Source organism: Podarcis gaigeae, assembly GCF_964106915.1.
Source record: "Podarcis gaigeae genome assembly, chromosome: 16".
In the NCBI taxonomy this organism is placed as follows: Eukaryota; Metazoa; Chordata; class Lepidosauria; order Squamata; family Lacertidae; genus Podarcis; species Podarcis gaigeae.
In genome coordinates, this window is record NC_139693.1 from 2,895,330 (window position 1) to 2,912,392 (window position 17,063).

The 17,063-nt window shown below is 49.3% G+C and overlaps 1 protein-coding gene across 2 annotated transcripts in view; it reads right to left on the reverse strand.

Annotated features, from left to right (window-relative positions):
- Positions 1–266: 266 nt before the first annotated feature.
- The window catches only part of SNX27 (sorting nexin 27), a 44,811-nt gene continuing 28,014 nt past the window's right edge, over positions 267–17,063 (reverse strand). For both annotated transcript variants that reach the window (XM_083715775.1, XM_083715776.1), the window contains exons 3-13: positions 15,107–15,299; positions 13,205–13,269; positions 9,940–10,044; positions 7,937–8,015; positions 7,095–7,258; positions 5,037–5,126; positions 4,009–4,158; positions 3,738–3,866; positions 3,441–3,500; positions 1,813–1,875; positions 267–499 (exon numbers count right to left, since the gene is read on the reverse strand). In XM_083715775.1, the coding sequence (XP_083571901.1) occupies positions 452–499; positions 1,813–1,875; positions 3,441–3,500; positions 3,738–3,866; positions 4,009–4,158; positions 5,037–5,126; positions 7,095–7,258; positions 7,937–8,015; positions 9,940–10,044; positions 13,205–13,269; positions 15,107–15,299 (1,146 nt within the window). In that variant the 3' untranslated portion in view covers positions 267–451. The remainder of the gene's footprint in view (positions 500–1,812; positions 1,876–3,440; positions 3,501–3,737; positions 3,867–4,008; positions 4,159–5,036; positions 5,127–7,094; positions 7,259–7,936; positions 8,016–9,939; positions 10,045–13,204; positions 13,270–15,106; positions 15,300–17,063) is intronic.

A 17,063-nucleotide genomic window follows, 5' to 3' on the forward strand; every position in this document is an offset into this window, starting at 1 on the left:
GTTTGTTTAAAAAAAAAAGGAAAAGGAAAGAACAGAAAAAAACCCTCAGCAGAGTCCATCTTTGAACAACAGGAAGGGGGGCAAACTGTAGGGGGGAGAAGACCCCCCCCCCCATAATTTTCGGTGGTAATAAACGGGATTCCCCGCTCCCACCTCCCTCTCTTCCCACCCTTCCTGCTTCCAACAGCTTGGCTGGATCCCTGCCTGCGCCCCCCCCCGCCCCCCCAGTTGATTTAACATGAAATTCACAAATGGTATTATTAATATTTAGTTTTAAGGGCTTTAATACAATAAACCATTTTCCCCTCTCTCTTTTTCGTTTTTAAAAGTGTTAATTTTCAGGAAGGGGGGCGGGGAAAGGGATAATACGTTTTGCTTCTCGGTCTGTCTGTGTGTGTGTGTGTGTGTGTGTGTGTGTGGTTGTCTGTTTTTGTCCATGGCGGCCGCGAGGCTAAGTCGTAATGTCTCTGTGCTGTGTCCGCATCATCTGAAAGATGTTCTGGAAGGGAGACCAAGAGAGAGAGAACGACGGCTGAGATACCAAGAGAAGCAATGGAAAAAGTGATCTACGGACACAGACCCTCCCCACAAAATCTGCCTTAAAAGCTGCCAGGGTTGCGATAGCATTCCTGGTGAACGCTGACAAAATCCTCGGAAGGGGCTTTCATGGGCACCTTCAGCGGCAGGGCAACAGCAGGAGGGGAAAGTTAATAAAAGGAGGTTGGCCGGCCGGCCGGCAGACCCAGGTCCTCAGCTTGGGCTCAGGTACACACCGCCTTGCCCTGGAGTGATGGAAAGTCAGTTTCCCCAGGCAAAGAAACTACAAATCCCAAGATTTCAAGCAGGAAAAGTGATATTGGGCATGCTCAGAAGAGCACTTTCAAAGCAGGCATCGGGGTAGGACCACCCATGGTGCACAGATGATGTTGGGAATCCCAAATCCTTGACCACTGGGCCACGCCAATTACCACTTCAACTGCAAATTATTATTATGCTAAGCCCACAATGTATGCACGCTAAACTCGTGCGCATTCAGCTTGACATGTACGGCGGGAAATATATAAATAAAGGGGGGCGGAAAGAGAGCAGGGTTCTGGGGGAAATGACTTTGGCAACCCCACCCACCAATGAACCCAACCTGCTTTGGCTGTTTGCAATTTTGGCCTTAGGCGCAATCCCCAGAATGGAACAAACTCCCGCAGTAAGCTGCAGGCTTAACTTTATTAATAATATTAAAGGTAAAGGGACCCCTGACCATTAGGTCCAGTTGTGGCTGACTCTGGGGTTGCGGTGCTCATCTCGCTTTATTGGCAGAGGGAGCCGGCGTACAGCTTCCGGATCACGTGGCCAGCATGACTAAGCCGCTTCTGGCGAAACCAGAGCAGCGCATGGAAACGTTGTTTACCTTCCCGCCAGACCTACTGATCTACTTGCACTTTGACGTGCTTTCGAACTGCTAGGTTGGCAGGAGCAGGGACCGAGCAACGGGAGCTCACCCCGTCGTGGGGATTCGAACCGCCGACCTTCTGATCAGCAAGCCCTAGGCTCTGTGGTTTAACCCACAGCGCCACCTGTGTCCCTATTAATATTATTAGCAACACTTAGAAACTGCTGTTTTGAGCCAGATCAAGTCTTGGAAGATGTCTCGGCCCAGTTTGAATCGGGGCGCCTCTTTGAAGCAGACCAGAGAGTGGGGTTAGCTCTTCCCAACCTCAAACACGTTCTGCACAACACGGAAAAGAAGCAGAGCTCTTATCCTGCACTTGCGCTAGAAAACTGGGGGGGGGGGTGGGAGGGTCCTCATCCCCTTACCTTGCTGCACATGTTGTCTTTACTGCAGTTCTTGTTATCCTTGTCTGTCGCCTCTTCCTCCACCTTTGAAAGGACAGGATTGTTTTAAGAGGAAGTATGGAAGCGAGCGGCGGCCAATCAGCTCCAGGAGCAGAGGTGTCAGCCCCGCCTCTTCCTCCACCCTTCCAATCAAACCTCTTGAGGTCCACCTTGACAGATCGCTTGTCTTCCCCAAACCAGGCACACCTCCAAATGGGCTCTGACCACCTGCACTCTTCCTGCCAGCCCCAAGTCACACGGCTATGCCAGCAGGGGATTGTGGGAGTTGTAGTCTGAAACATCTGGAGGTGCACTAGGTGGGGTGGGAAGACTAAGGAGGCAACCAGGAATTTAGAGGCAGCGTTCCACTGGCTCCCAGCAATAATAAAAATGGCAGCTCTTCCAGTTCTTGGCTTGCACGTGCCACATAAGAGCCCTGAAGCTAGATGAGGCCAAAGGGCTCTTCTAATTAAACAGCTTCTGTCTCACAGTGGGTAAACAGATTCTTCCAGCAAGTCCACAGGTGGGGCTTAGGGCCCTCGTATTTACGGGACTGCCTCTCCTGGTCTGCCCCGCAAAGGACCTTAAGGTCCATGAAGAACCATAGCTTAGACGTCCTGGGCCCTAAGGAAGTCAGACTATCCTCCGCCAGGGCCTTCTCAGTGGTGGCTCCAACCTGGTGGAATGCTCTGTCCCATGAGACTAGGGCCCTTCAGGATTTAACCTCCTTCCGCCAGGCCTGTAAGACAGAGCTATTCCACCTAGCTTTTAATTTGAATTCAGCCTGATCTTTTATTTCCCTTCTCTTCCCTCCCCCTCCCCTTTTATGAAGATCATCCGCTCTGAGACCCCACAGCTAATTCTCCCCAGGCCTCCTCGCTGGCCCAAGTAGGACTAATTCAGCCAGCTAGCCCTGGGGATTATCTAAGGCTTATTTCCCCTAAATTGATTTTTGATTTTTATTGTTATTCATGTTTTTATACTGTATTTTATGCTGCTTTTACAATTAAGTGTTTTAAATTTGTTGTTAGCCGCCCTGAGCCCGGTTTTTGAACTGGGAAGGGCAGGATATAAATAAAAAATTATTTTGATGATGATGATGATGAAGGCAAGAGCCCTCCACACTGTTACTCATACGACAAGCCCTACCGGATCAGGCCAAAGAGGGACCATGTAGTCCAACATCCTGTTCGCACAGTGGCCAACCAGATGCTCTAATACAGCCTTTCTCAACCTGTGGGTGCCCAGATGTTGTTGAACTACAACTCCCATCACCCCTAGCTAGCAAGGCCAGAGCTCAGGGATGATGGGAGTTGTAGTCCAACAATATCTGGGGACCCACAGGTGGAGAACCGCTGCTCTAATAGGAAGCCTGCAAGCAGGAACCAGCCAAGCACAAGACAGCGATAGACATGAACAGGGTCTCTGCCCTCTCCTGAAAGGAGCATCTCTTAGTGGCTGCTGCAAGACCACTTTGCAAAACCCTATCCCAACCTGGCAGACAAGTTTTGCCAGTCTTGCACACTGAGAACCGTAGGGAAGATATCTCCTTGTGGAAGGCAAAAACACGCTTTGCATCACCATAAATGACGCCAAACGGGACTCCTCACCTCTTTCCGCCACTTGAGCTCGCAGAACACTCGCTCGAAACATTCGTGCATGTAGTTAAACTGCAATGGGGTGGGAGAGAGAGAAAGAGAAAACACAACCATCTCTCAGGACTGTGGGTTTGCACCTCTCATTCGGCTCCGCCATCCCAGCCGCAGCTCCACTGACCAGACGCCTCTTTCCCCCAAAAGGTCAGAGGCTGGTGTCCCCTGGTGGCAGCTCCAAAGGCATCGCTAGATATTCCGTGCCCCTGCTGCCTCCCCGATGCCTCGCTGTCTTCCCCGTCGGCCCACACTCACGTAAGGGGTGAAGATCTTCACCCAGCGTGGCTTCTTTTCCCCCCGCGCGTATTCGAAGCAGAACGCCATGCCCTCTTCGTCGGTGTCCCATCGCTGCATCTCGTCCCATTCGAAGGCTATTACCTGGTTCTGAGAGAGAGGAGAGGAAGCGGAGGTGTCAATGAGAGGGAACGAGAGGGAACCTCCTTGGGTGTGGGGGCCTTTCAGCCGCTCTCGCCCCACTGCGGAGACCCACACCAACCGCCCCAGCCAGGGACCCCTGGCGGCTGACCTCTAGCTGACCCTCCTCGGTGCAGGCATGGAGTTTAAAGTGCTTGATGCTGATGGCTGTGATCACGTGACCCTTCCGCCGCGAGTCGCAGGAGCAGTGTGGGAAGATGATCTCGTTGTAACCCTCGCAGGTCCGCAGCATGTTCAGGTACTGCAGGGGAGGAAGTCGCAGGAAGTGAGGAGGAATACAGGATGCACCCTCCCTGCTTTCTAATCTGATTGGCTAAAAGGCCAGCCAATCAAGCACAGTCAGCGCTGCTCCCACATCCCGCTTTTTAGGGTTAATTATAAAGCAATGCCTGCCCATTTATTTGCTCATTTAAGAGGATTTAAAAGCCTCAATAAAATGCTTCCCAACCCTGTCCATCCAATGTTGGAACAGTAAAATAATTAACGGCGTATCGGCTTGTAATTCATTTCACTCTATTTTAACTCTCCTATCTAAAAGTATTTTTTGTGTGTGTACAGTTCTCTCCCCTTTTTCCTTTATTGGCTTCCCACTTACCATTTTCTTTTAATAGATTAAAATCAATAGAAAATTTAACTGTATTAGGAAAGCATAACCAGCATTAGACTAAATGTCTTTGAAAGCGCCAACGTTAAAATTGGTAAAGGCACAAAACGAGGTTGTCCTCTCTCACTGCTGCTCTTGGCTATTCATTACTAGGGAACCTCCGGCAACAGCAGCAAGGGAGGTTTTCAGACATTAAGGGCTATGAAATGCACAGCATAAAATCAGTTTATTTGCAGATGATGCCGCTCTTTTGATTTCCGATCCAACCCCATCTATCGCCAAGATTAAAACTTTATTAACTCGATGCAGTCAATGTGATCAATTCTAAACATGAAATACCAATCAAAAGAGAGGGAAAGGATCTTAAAAACTACAAGTTACAAAATTCCGCATACGATATAGGAAAGGCATTTCGCTGCTTCCAGGTGCTACAGCCCAGCAGGCAGGAACAGCAAAGCCCACATCCCAGAATGCCTTTCTCCGAATGGGGGGGGGGGGTAGGGGACTTCCCTTACCATGACCATCTTCCGTTGCTCACAGAGCTTCTGGAGCTGGTAGGACTTCTCCTCGGCTTTAATGTACCCCTTCTTCACGTCATCAACAGCCTGGGTGACATAAGAAGCATTCAGAGACCGGCCTGGTTCTTCAACTAGGGCCAACGCCAGTAATTTTTGTTTCTCCTTGGCTCGGCTACCACAAGATCACCTGGGTATGCCTAGACCAGCTTTGGTCACCCTCCATTCCACTTCACTGTCAATCTCCGTGTTTTGCTTCAAACGCCACGCCAGCTCCTGACATCCTGTCATTAGGACTTCCAAGTTTCTAGTCCTTATGCTTAAAGCCCTAAATGGCCTCAGTCCAGTATACCTGAAGGAGCGTCTCTACCCCCATCGTTCTGCCCAGACACTGAGGTCCAGCACTGAGGGTCTTCTGGCAGTTTCCTTGCTGCAAGAAGCCAAGTTACAGGGAACCAGGCAGAGGGCCTTCTCGGTGGTGGCGCCCGCCCTGTGGAACGCCCTCCCAGCAGATGTCAAAGAGAACAACAACTACCAGACTTTTAGAAGACATCTGAAGGCAGCCCTCTTTAAGGAAGCTTTTAATGTTTGATGCATTACTGTATTTTAATATTTTGTTGGAAGCCGCCCAGAGTGTCTGGGGAAGCCCAGCCAGCTGGGTGGGGTATAAATAATAAATTATTACTATTATTCTTATATAAAGATATTTTCAGTAGGCCTCCTATGACCGCCTGACATACAGTCTAGCATTTTGATTCTGTGCCTTTCAGCTTTATTAATGTGCATTGTTATTAGTTTTATCAAAGGTAACTGCTGATTGTTATAGAATGTTTTAATGGTCTGCTGACTGCCTGTAAAGAAAGCAAAGTACAGGTAAGTTGCAACTTACCTACATTTTACTTTTGCGATTGCAGCTTTGGGGGGGGGGGCGGAATAAATAAATAAATGGAGTGTGGAGGAAACCCACTCTGCATTTATTTATCTCCCCCCCCCAAAAAAAAAAAAAACACCTGCACTAATATGCAATGGCAGCACCCCAGAGTGCCCATGCCGCCTTCCCAAAGCCAGGGGAGCAAACTGCTGGACTTCTGGCCCTGCCACTTCCTTCCCAAAGGCAAGCAAACGGCCCTGCAGCCTTGCAGTGAGTGGGCCCGGTTCCAGGGATTCCTTTTTTTTAATAATTTTTTATTGATTTCCCAACACAAATTAAAAAACAAAACAACACACAATACATAGACAAACAAAACATATAGACATGTATAATTTCAAAACCTCTTTTTCATAAACCTTACTTCCCAGACTTCCCCTTACCTCCCCTTTTCTGCACCCCCGTTTTAAAATTTCTTCAACAACCCCTCACTCCAATTAACTAATTGCTCATTTTCTCTTTTTTTTAGCTTCATCTCATACTTAGTCAATTACAGCTGTAATTCTATATTTTTTCCTTTCCCTTGACCTTCTAGCACTCATTAATTCGGTTCCAGGGATTCCTGGCTTTGCACAATTTTGCTCATATGCGCAGTAGGCTCATAATGTGCAGTAGGCAGGGACATAAACCCATGTAAGATGTATGTCACTTGTACTACAGTGGACGCTCGGGTTGCGAACGTGATCCGTGCGGGAGGCACGTTCACAACCCGCAGTGCTGCGTCTGCGCATGCAGGGGTTGTGATTCGGCGCTTCTGCACATGTGCAACCGCCGAAACCCAGAAGTAACCCGTTCCGGTACTTCCAGGTTTCAGCGTGTCTGTAACCCAAAAAAACCGCAACCTGAAGGGTCTGTAACCCGAGGTATGACTGTATTCTGAAAGAGGGAGGAAAACCTCTCTCTGCCCACTGTCACCATACCATGTATAATTTTAAGCACTACTATTCGTGTTACCCCAGCTGCCTTTTACCTCCTTCTTCCGCTCCCTGGAAAGATTGCTACATAACTGTAGCACACTGTGTGTGTGAGACCCCCTGCAATCCGTCTTCAAAAAGAAGAGCCCGCAAGAGACAGACAGACACGCATGCACAAAGACCGTGCGAGCGCAGAGACCGCCCGAGGGCACCCACCTGGTGGAAGAAATAGGTGACCGCCAGGTCGTTGTCGTTCAGAAGGACCTCCTCCTCCGTGGTGAAGAGCCACTTCCGGATCGTCAGGCAGGTCCCCGGCACGGCCGAGGTGTAGTTCTGCACATAGAGCTTGTGGGGGAACTCGTTGGGCGCCAGCTTCCGCACTGTGTGTGGGGGGGGGGGAATGCAGAAATGTGAAGTGGAGGAGGAGGAGGAGGAAGTGAAGGATTGGTACCACATATGCAGAGGGTGCTCATTTAACTCCCCACTCCTCCCACGGATCCATAGACAAAGATGCCTAAACTCAAACCAGATCCTTTTAAACTATTTCACTGCCGAATTCCAGTGGGTGGCCCTGAATTACAATATTCTGGGTTGTGGGGAGAGAGAAAAGCTCATTTACCGTATTTTTCGCTCTGTAAGACACACTTTTTCCCTCCCAAAAAGTAAGGGGAAATGTGTGTGCGTCTTATGGAGCGAATGCAGGCTGTGCGGCTATCCCAGAAGCCAGAACAGCCAGAAGGATCACTGAGCAGCACTCCCTCTTGCTGTTTTGGCTTCTGGGATTCAGAATATTTTTTTTTCTTGTTTTCCTCCTCCAAAAACTAGGTGCGTCTTATGGTCGGGTGCATAAAAATATGCTGCTTCCTCCGCAACATGTATAATCTTATAAAGGTATCATGCATTTCCCCCCACTTAGCAGTTTCTTGTTTTTTTCTGGATTTTGTCCGCTGCTTGAGCTTTTCCCTCCTAGGGAAGGGGCTCAAGGAAATCTCTGAACATGCAGAAGAAAGACACACACCCCGCACACTCTGAACCTCCCACCCGGCTTCAGGCCTCACCAAAAGAGTGATTGATCACTTCAAACAAGGCAAAGTAGTTGGCGGTTGTGCTGTCCATCCCAACTTTGGCAGCAACAGCCTGGAGAGCAAGAAGAGGGAGAAGAGAAAGAATAAGCCTCAGACAAACTGGGGGGGGGGGTGTTTAATCCCTGGGACAGTGCAAGGCACAGCAGGGCTGCCTCTGGGCACACGACTATCCCTTCAAGGGATGCTAATACACACACAGAACGGCTGGCAGGGTTGTCGCTTGCAGAACATTCTTCCATCTTTCGTGCCCTTGGGTTTCGTTATTCTGGTCTCAAGCATATCAATAAATATCTCAAATTATATCAATAAACAGCTCAAATAGCTCAAATCGCCTGTTCAGGCCTTCCCACCACTGTCGCCACTGAGTACGCAGGCTGATAATGTGAAAGCTGGTTACTCCACAGACGTTAGCTGCAGCTGGGATTTCAACAGCCCAGCGGTGGAAAACCTTTCAGAGAATCTACCTCTGTCTTTGTGTCATATACGAACGTATGGACTTTGGCTCTAGCAGGGGGAAATAACATCAATTTCATGCCTCCAGAAGGACAGAGGACTCAGAACGCTTTTATGTCAGCTGGTGGGACTTTATTTCTTATGGTTTGGACACAGTGTGATGAAATACCCTGGTGTTGCACCTTTGGGTTGTTAGTAAAGGTCATTATGTTACAATAAAAATATGAATAAAAAACCCCTCTCAACTCAGTATTTATCTATATATACACACACTGCTAGATTACATTATACGTGTCAATTCTCTACATTCTGTCACGCTGTGGAGTGACCAACTGACAGGGCTGAATGCAGACAGGGGCTCACTCTGTTAGCTAAGATGTTTTCATTTGTTTTTAATGCTGTGGCCCATCCTGGCACCTTAGAGCAGTGTTTCCCAACTTTGGGTCTCCAGCTGTTTTGGGATTACAATTCCCATCATCTCTGGTCCTGCTAGTTAGGGATGGTGGGAGTTGTAGTCCCAAAAACAGCTGGAGACCCAAGGTTGGGTAATGCTGCCTTAGAGTGAATGTCGAGTAATAAATTAGTAAGTAATAATCGTAATAGGTTCCACTGTACCTTGAGGCTGTTAGTAAAGGCTATTATGTTACAATAATAATGATGATGGTGATGAAAAGGGGGTGAGCTGCTAATTCTCAAGCCAGACTCTGAGGCCAGAGGCATGAAGCCTGACCCAACCCCCACATCTGCTTGTTATTTTAGAGCAGCGGTTCTCAACCTGTGGGTCCCCAGATGTTGTTGGACTACAACTCCCATCATCCCTGAGCTCTGGCCTTGCTAGCTAGGGGTGATGGGAGTTGTAGTTCAACAACATCTGGGGACCCACAGGTTGAGAAAGGCTGTATTAGAGCAAGGACTGAGCACAGCTTCTTCTTGCAAAGTGATTCAGGCTTTGGAGATGGTTAGGTCAGCTCTTTGCAATTCAGCCAGTTTCAATTCCCAATATTAAGGCGGTGGGGGAGGTGTGAGAGAAGGAGGAAAGGGCTGGGGCTCTGAACTGTGCAGGGGTGGGAAAGGCTGGCGACAATGGCCTGGCCTTCTAGCTTCCTCTGCTTGGCGTGGAGAGCCTGCCAAGGCCTCATTCTGCTAAGCAAAGAGCCACTCATAATGGCACCCCCCAGTGCAGACAGCCACGAAGGGTGCCCCACACTTCCCTTTTCGTGTCTCTCAGGGTGGAGTTTTCCCACACAAACGACTCAGTGTGTCACGTGCAGAATGGGAAGTTAAGCCTGGAGATACCCTCTGTCTGAAACCCCAGACAGCTGCTGCCTGTCTGTGCAGACAATGCTGAGCTGGATGGAACAAGAGTCTGGCTCAGTAGAAGGCAGCTTCTCACATTTCTAAAAGTCTACAGACTCTTCCTTAAAAACAGCACACAGAGTAAAGAAATCCGAGCCTGTTTCTGTCTTTCTTTCTCTGTTGCCGGTGAGGAAACACATCTCTAGATGCCCCCCTGCCCTCCTCACCTGATACACCTGGTCCGTGGTGCTGTTCTTTTTGACCCGGACGGTCACTGTCGTGATGTCCGGAAGCGCCACTCTGAGCTCCACGTCCGACACGCCGTTGTAGTTCTAGGGTGCAAGGGCGGGAAGATAAAGCCAGGATTTATTGTTTTCGTTTAAGGTATGCCTCTCATGCTCCAGTCCCAGGTTTTAAAATCTGGTTTCTCAATGGCAGAAGGAAAGGATCCTCAGCTATGAGGAGCGATGTTGCAAAGAGAGGGGGAGAGAGGGGAGCTAATAATAATAATAATTTATTATTTATACCCCGCCCATCTGGCTGGGTTTCCCCAGCCACTCCGGGTGGCTTCCAACAAAACACTAAAATACAGTACAATAACCTATTAAACATTAAAAGCTTCCCTGAACAGGGCTGCCTTCAGATGTCGTCTAAAAGTCTGGTAGTTGTTGTTCTGTTTGACATCTGGTGGGAGGGCGTTCCACAGGGCGGGTGCCACCACCAAGAAGGCCCTCTGCCTGGTTCCCTGTAACTTGGCTTCTCGTAGCGAGGGAACTGCCAGAAGGCCCTCGGAGCTGGACCTCAGTGTCCGGGTAGAACGATGGAGGTGGAGATGCTTCTTCAGGTATCCTGGACCGAGGCTGTTTAGGGGTGGGGAGGAGAGCTTTGGCCCTCCAGACCTTGCTGAACTGCAGCTCCCATCAGCCCTAGCAAGCATGCCCAATGGCTAGGGGTGATGGGAGACATAGTTCAGCAACATCTAGACGGCCAAGGATTCCCTGCACCTAGTCAAGTGGAACCCTGCATTATCAAACTGGATTCTTTCCTACCATGAGCGGCTGGGGGAATCGAGCCTGTCTAAAAGGGTATATATAGGGCAGCCACTGGTCTGGAAAAGCCTTTGGTCCCACCCTAATGAGAGGGGGTGGACTGGGGCTTCCCTGTATCATGGGGGACACCCTTCTGCACACAATTCTTTAGAAGTACAGTTGTACCTCAGCTTAAGAACTTAATTCGTTCTGGAGGTCTGTTCTTAACCTGAAACTGTTCTTAACCTGAAGCACCACTTTAGCTAATGGGGCCTCCTGCTGCTGCTGCGCCGCTGGAGCACGATTTCTGTTCTCATCCTGAAGCAAAGTTCTTAAACCGAGGTACTATTTCTGGGTTAGCGGAGTCTGTAACCTGAAGCGTATGTAACCCAAGGTACCACTGTATAGGTAAACATAAAGGGATCCCTGACCATTAGGTCCAGTTGTGGCCGACTCTGGGGTTGCGGCGCTCATCTCGCTTTATTGGCCGAGGGAGCCGGCGTACAGCTTCCGGGTCATGTGGCCAGCATGACTAAGCCGCTTCTGGCGAACCAGAGCAGCGAACGGAAACACCGTTTACCTTCCCGCTGGAACAGTACCTATTGATCTACTTGCACTTTGATGTGCTTTCGAACTGCTAGATTGGCAGGAGCAGGGACTGAGCAATGGAAGCTCACCCCGTCATGGGGATTGGAACCGCCGACCTTCTGATCGGCAAGTCCTAGGCTCTGTGGTTTAACTCACACCGCCACCTGTGTCCCTTATACTTTTAGAAGTATACCTTGCTCCAAAGGAGCCCGGGGCAGCAAAGGGATCGATACTAATACAACTAAGACTTCTTTAAAAAGGTTCAATACAACCTTCTAAAAAAATCATTTAAAACTCATAAAAGCCATCACTTGTCCTTAAAATAATTTCAGAATTTCCAGGAAGGGAACTATCAAATGCCTGCGTGAACAGGGATGTGGGGGTGGGGGTGTTCCCCACAAATGAGGAACTACCACTAAAAAACACCCCTGTGACAGGTCAGGCAACCCCCCGTGGCAGTAGCACCACCCACAGGCCCTCCCCTGCTGATGGCTGGACCTGAGATGGTTGATACGGAGGAAGGGGCTCTTTGAGGCGCCTGGGTCCCCAAGCCCCATGGCTCAGAAGGCTCTTTGCCTAGAGTGCCAAGCAAGTTCTTGCTCTGTAAGGGCAGCTTCTATCTACACCCACATAGGAGGTTCAATATGCACGTACAGGTGGTGGGGGCCTCCCCCCCCAGGACGCCTTGTTCTGCTTTTCCCGTTTGCTGAGATGTCTGTCCTGCTCTTCTGCCAACTATGTCCTCCGCAAAGAGGCTCAAAGTATACCGCTCATAAAAATGAAATGTGACGGGCCAATCCACTTAAACAGAAAGCAGGAGTGTGGGTGTTAGTTTTTGAAAAACAACAACTAAGAACTCAAAACACACACGATTTCCCAACTCTTCTGAAATGCCTGGCAGGAAAAGTCATTGCTGAGCTTCTCAAAGCTATAGACACCTTGATGAGAAGCTGGAGATTGAACCTACAGCCTTTTGTTTATTATAAACTGGGGGGGTTGCACTGATAGCCCACCATTTTCTGCAAAGAGCTCAAGATGGGGAGCATGGTTCTATCCCTCATCATTTAATCCCCACAACAATCCTGTGAAGTAGGTGAGGCTGAGAGGCAGCGAACTGACCTAAGGTCACCCGGTGAGCTTCATTGGCATGTGGGGATTTGAACCCTGGTCTCCAAGGACTTAGTCCAACACCCTGAAGGTAAAGGGACCCCTGACCGTTAGGTCCAGTCGTGGCCGACTCTGGGGTTGCGGTGCTCATCTGGCTTTATTGGAGCTGGCGTACAGCTTCAGGGTCATGTGGCCAGCATGACTAAGCCGCTTCTGGCGAACCAGAGCAGCGCACGGAAACGCCATTTACCTTCCCGCCAGAGTGGTACCTATTTATCTACTTGCACTCTGACGTGCTTTTGAACTGCTAGGTTGGCAGGAGCAGGGACCGAGCAACGGGAGCTCACCCCATCGTGGGGATTCGAACCGCCGACCTTCTGATTGGCAAGTCTTAGGCTCTGTGGTTTAGACCACAGCGCCACCCGGGTCCCTGTCCAACATTCTAGGGCACAGGTGTCAAACACAAGGCCCGCGGGTCGAATCCGGCCCGCCAGACCTCGTCATGTGGCCCATGTAGCTGCCGCCGGCTGTCAACCTTCACCTTTTATTCTCGCTTTTTTTTTTTTTTTTTGACACAAGAAAGCCGCCTCTTCATCGCATGCGCGGCAGCCTACAAGCCAGAGAACGTCTGTCCTCTAGCGGCCACCAAACTGCTAATGTGGCCCCCAATGAATTTGAGTTTGACACCCCTGTTCTAGGGCATACTTTAAGCATCAATTGCGCATGCTCTGGCACCTCCCTTGTAGCGTCCAGTTTTTTGCTCACCTACCTCATCTGACTCTGACAAGAACTCCTGCATGATGTCACTCTCCCCGATGACCCGGATGGAACACACTGCAGAAGGAAGGAGAACGACTCAGTTAACGGGCAGGAAGTTGGTACAAAAAATGGTATTATACATCTGTAAGGTTATATCATATTACAAAATCTGGAAGTAAGAACTATTGGAGGAAATGTGGAGTGATGGGATCGTACAGTCATATGTGGCGGGACTGTCTGTCAGTTAATGAATTTTGGAAACAGATTGGTATAGAAATATCGGGAACTGTGGGTAGGATGGTGGGAATATCTAAATTAATGGTTCTTATTTGTCTGAGTAGCACCGAGATAAAAACAAAAGAGGAATGTAAATGGGTAAAATTGATGATAACTGCAGCCAGACAGATTATAGCGAGTAAATGGAAAAATGCAGAAGAGTTAGAGGTGAACCAATGGAGGAAAAAACTGCATAATATTATAATTTTAGAATATCTAACTTGGGGGTTTCACTGTTTGTGTTTTGGTTGTTGGTAAAAAAAAAATATTTTTAAAGTTAACGGGCAGGAAGAGGGAACTGGCACAACAAGAGGAGGTCTCAATCCCTGGATTGTTTTCAAGCTTCCTTGGAGATTAACAGAGTGGTGGGTCTGCCCCACTGCCAAGCACAGACCCCCACCTGCTTATTCAAAGGCCACCCCAGAACATTTAGCCTGTAAAAAACTGGGGTGGGGACTGTATTATGTGCTTGCCAGGTGGGCTAATGCAATTTATGTGGGGATGGAGAGGAAGGTAGTGCCCCCCCCCATCCAGTACTGATCAAATGCACACCTCCTTAGCTACAGGACTGGGTGCTCCCAGGATAATCTTTGCAACTTCTGCCTTACCCAGACTTCCATGCCAGAGGAGGAATCTGAAGGGCTGGACAGGAGGCAAAGGCTGTTTCCTGTCGACCTCAATTCTCAAAGCTTCCAGGGCAGCCTGAGGCTTGATTAAAGAACTGTCAGGGCCAGAGATGGGCAGCCTGAGAGGCCTTCTGGATGCTCTCAGGACGACAACTCCCATCGTCATTTGCCCATGCTGGCTTCTGCGGCTGCTGGGACCTGGAGTCCAGCCACATCTGGGCGGGGCCACAGACATTTCCCAGGTGATTGATCGAATGAGGTTTAGCCGGTTGCATGATTTAATGCATCTGCATGTATCTGCTTATTCTCGTAACTCTAAATAAAAAATGCACCTTCTCCGAACAGGAATTCCTCCCTGCCAACCCTTATTAGGAATGTCTCTTTTAAGAGCATGACTTGTTACCTTGCCCTGAAAACAGGTTCTGTTGCTTAAATTTTTTAATCTTAAATTACTAGTGCTAGTTTTTTCTTATTGACCGTTTTATTGGTTTTTTACATATATAAGCCTTTTTGAGGCTTGCTGAGTAGGTTTGTTTGCTTCTTACAATCAAGCTGTGTACAGTGGTACCTCGAGTTAAGTACTTAATTCGTTCTGGAGGTCCATTCTTAACCTGAAACTGTTCTTAACCTGAAGCACCACTTTAGCTAATGGGGCCTCCTTCTGCCGCTGCACCGCGGGAGCCCGATTTCTGTTCTCATCCTGAAGCAAAGTTCTTAACCTGAAGCACTATTTCTGGGTTAGCGGAGTCTGTAACCTGAAGCGTATGTAACCCGAGGTACCAATGTATAAATGTTTCGGAACTAAATAATAAATGCATGCAAAATCTGTGGCGTAATTCACTGCAGGGGTACTTTTCAAAATCAAATTATTAGCCTTTCTGAAACCTTTTGTTTCAGCTCCACTTCTAAGGAAGCAGCTGACCAAACGGTGGTTTGTTCAGATGAATCGGCTGTCGGTGGAGAACACACCAACAGCCCCCTCCCTGACAGACGTGCTCTTGTCTGCGTACCCTTTTCCAGGTATTCCTCCAGCCCCCGCCGCCTGGCATCCAGCTGCTGCTCTGACAAGGAGAAGGGCCACTTGCCCGGCAGGCGGGGGAAGGTGAAGCTGGCAAACTCCCGCTTCAAGTTCTGGTGCAGGATGGCGAACTCGCGGTACCGCTTGGAACACAGCTGCCGGCCTGCCATGTAAACGTTGTAGACCTGGGAAGGAGGCAGGAAAAGGGCAGGGGGGGGGGGGAAACAAGGTGAAGGTGAGTCCGTGTGTTGCAAACATATGATAAAACCATAAAACAGTTACAAAGAAAACATCAATTAACCACAGCCGAAGGATATATTCAGATGATAATAATAATAATAATTGTTATTTAACTCTGGGCGGCTTCCAAAAAAATATTAAAATACTGTAGTACATCAAACATTAAAAGCTTCCCTAAACAGGGCTGCCTTCAGATGTCTTCTAAAAGTCTGGTAGTTGTTGTTCTCTTTGACATCTGGTGGGAGGGCATTCCACAGGGAGGGCTCCACTACCAAGAAGGCCCTCTCACTGGTTCCCTGTAACTTGGCTTCTCATAGCGAGGGAACCGCCAGAAGGCCCTCGGCGCTGGACCTCAGTGTCTGGGTAGAACAATGGGGGTGGAGACGCTCCTTCAGATATCCTGGACCGAGGCCGTTTAGGGCTTTAAAGGTCAGCACCAACACTTTGAATTGTGCTCGGAAACGTACTGGGAGCCAATATATGTCTTTCCAAGATTATATGGTCTCGGCGGCCGCTCCCAGTCACCAGTCCAGCTGCTGCATTCTGGATTAGTTGTAGTTTCTGGGTCACCTTCAAGGGTAGCCCCACGTAGAGCGCATTGCAGTAGTCCAAGCGGGAGATAACCAGAGCATGCACCACTCTGGCAAGGCAGTCCGCAGGCAGATAGGGTCTCAGACTACGTACCAGATGGAGCTGGTAAACAGCCGCCCTGGACGCAGATTTGACCTGCGCCTCCATGGGCAGCTGTGAGTCCAAAATGACTCCCAGGCTGCGCACCTGGTCCTTCAGGGGCACAGTTACCCCATTCAGGACCAGGGAATCCCCCACACCTGCCCGCCTCCTGTCCCCCAAAAACAGTACTTCTGTCTTGTCAGGATTCAACCTCAATCTGTTAGCCACCATCCATCCTCCAACTGCCTCCAGGCACTCACACAGGACCTTCACCGCCTTTACTGGTTCTGATTTAAAAGAGAGGTAGAGCTGGGTATCATCCGCACACTGATGAACACCCAGCCCAGACCCCCTGGTGATCTCTCCCAGCGGCTGCATGTAGATCCAGCAAAAGTGCTGGGGAAGGGCAGTAGCTCAGGGGTAGAGCAGCTGCTCTGAGTGCAGAAGGCTCCAGGTTCAATCCCCGACCGCATCCCCAGGTAGGGATGGGGAAAACTCCCTGCTTGAAACCCTGGAGAGCTGATACTGGTCAGTGCAGACAACACTGAGCATGATGGACTGATGGCTTGAATCGGAATAAGGCTCTTTGGTCCAGTTAGGGGGTCGATAAGCAGAATGCCCCAGCTATTTCCCAGGCTGTTTATCTGTGTTTCCGGAGGGCCGTTCTTAACCTGAAATTAAGAACTTAATTCGTTCCGGAGGGCCGTTCTTAACCTGAAACTGTTCTTAACCTGAAGCACCACTTTAGCTAATGGGGCCTCCTGCTGCTGCTGCGCCGCTGGAGCACGATTTCTATTATCATCCTGAAGCAAAGTTCTTAAACCCAAGGTGCTATTTCTGGGTTAGCGGAGTCTGTAACCTGAAGCGTATGTAACCTGAAGCGTATGTAACCTGAAGCGTATGTAACCCGAAGTACCACTGTATTGTCCACACTGACTGGCAGAGTCTCTCCAGGAGATGGAAACTGGGACCTTCTGCATGCAACGCAGGTGTTTTACTGCTGAGCTCGTTTTACTTATCCACACTCTCAAACTCCC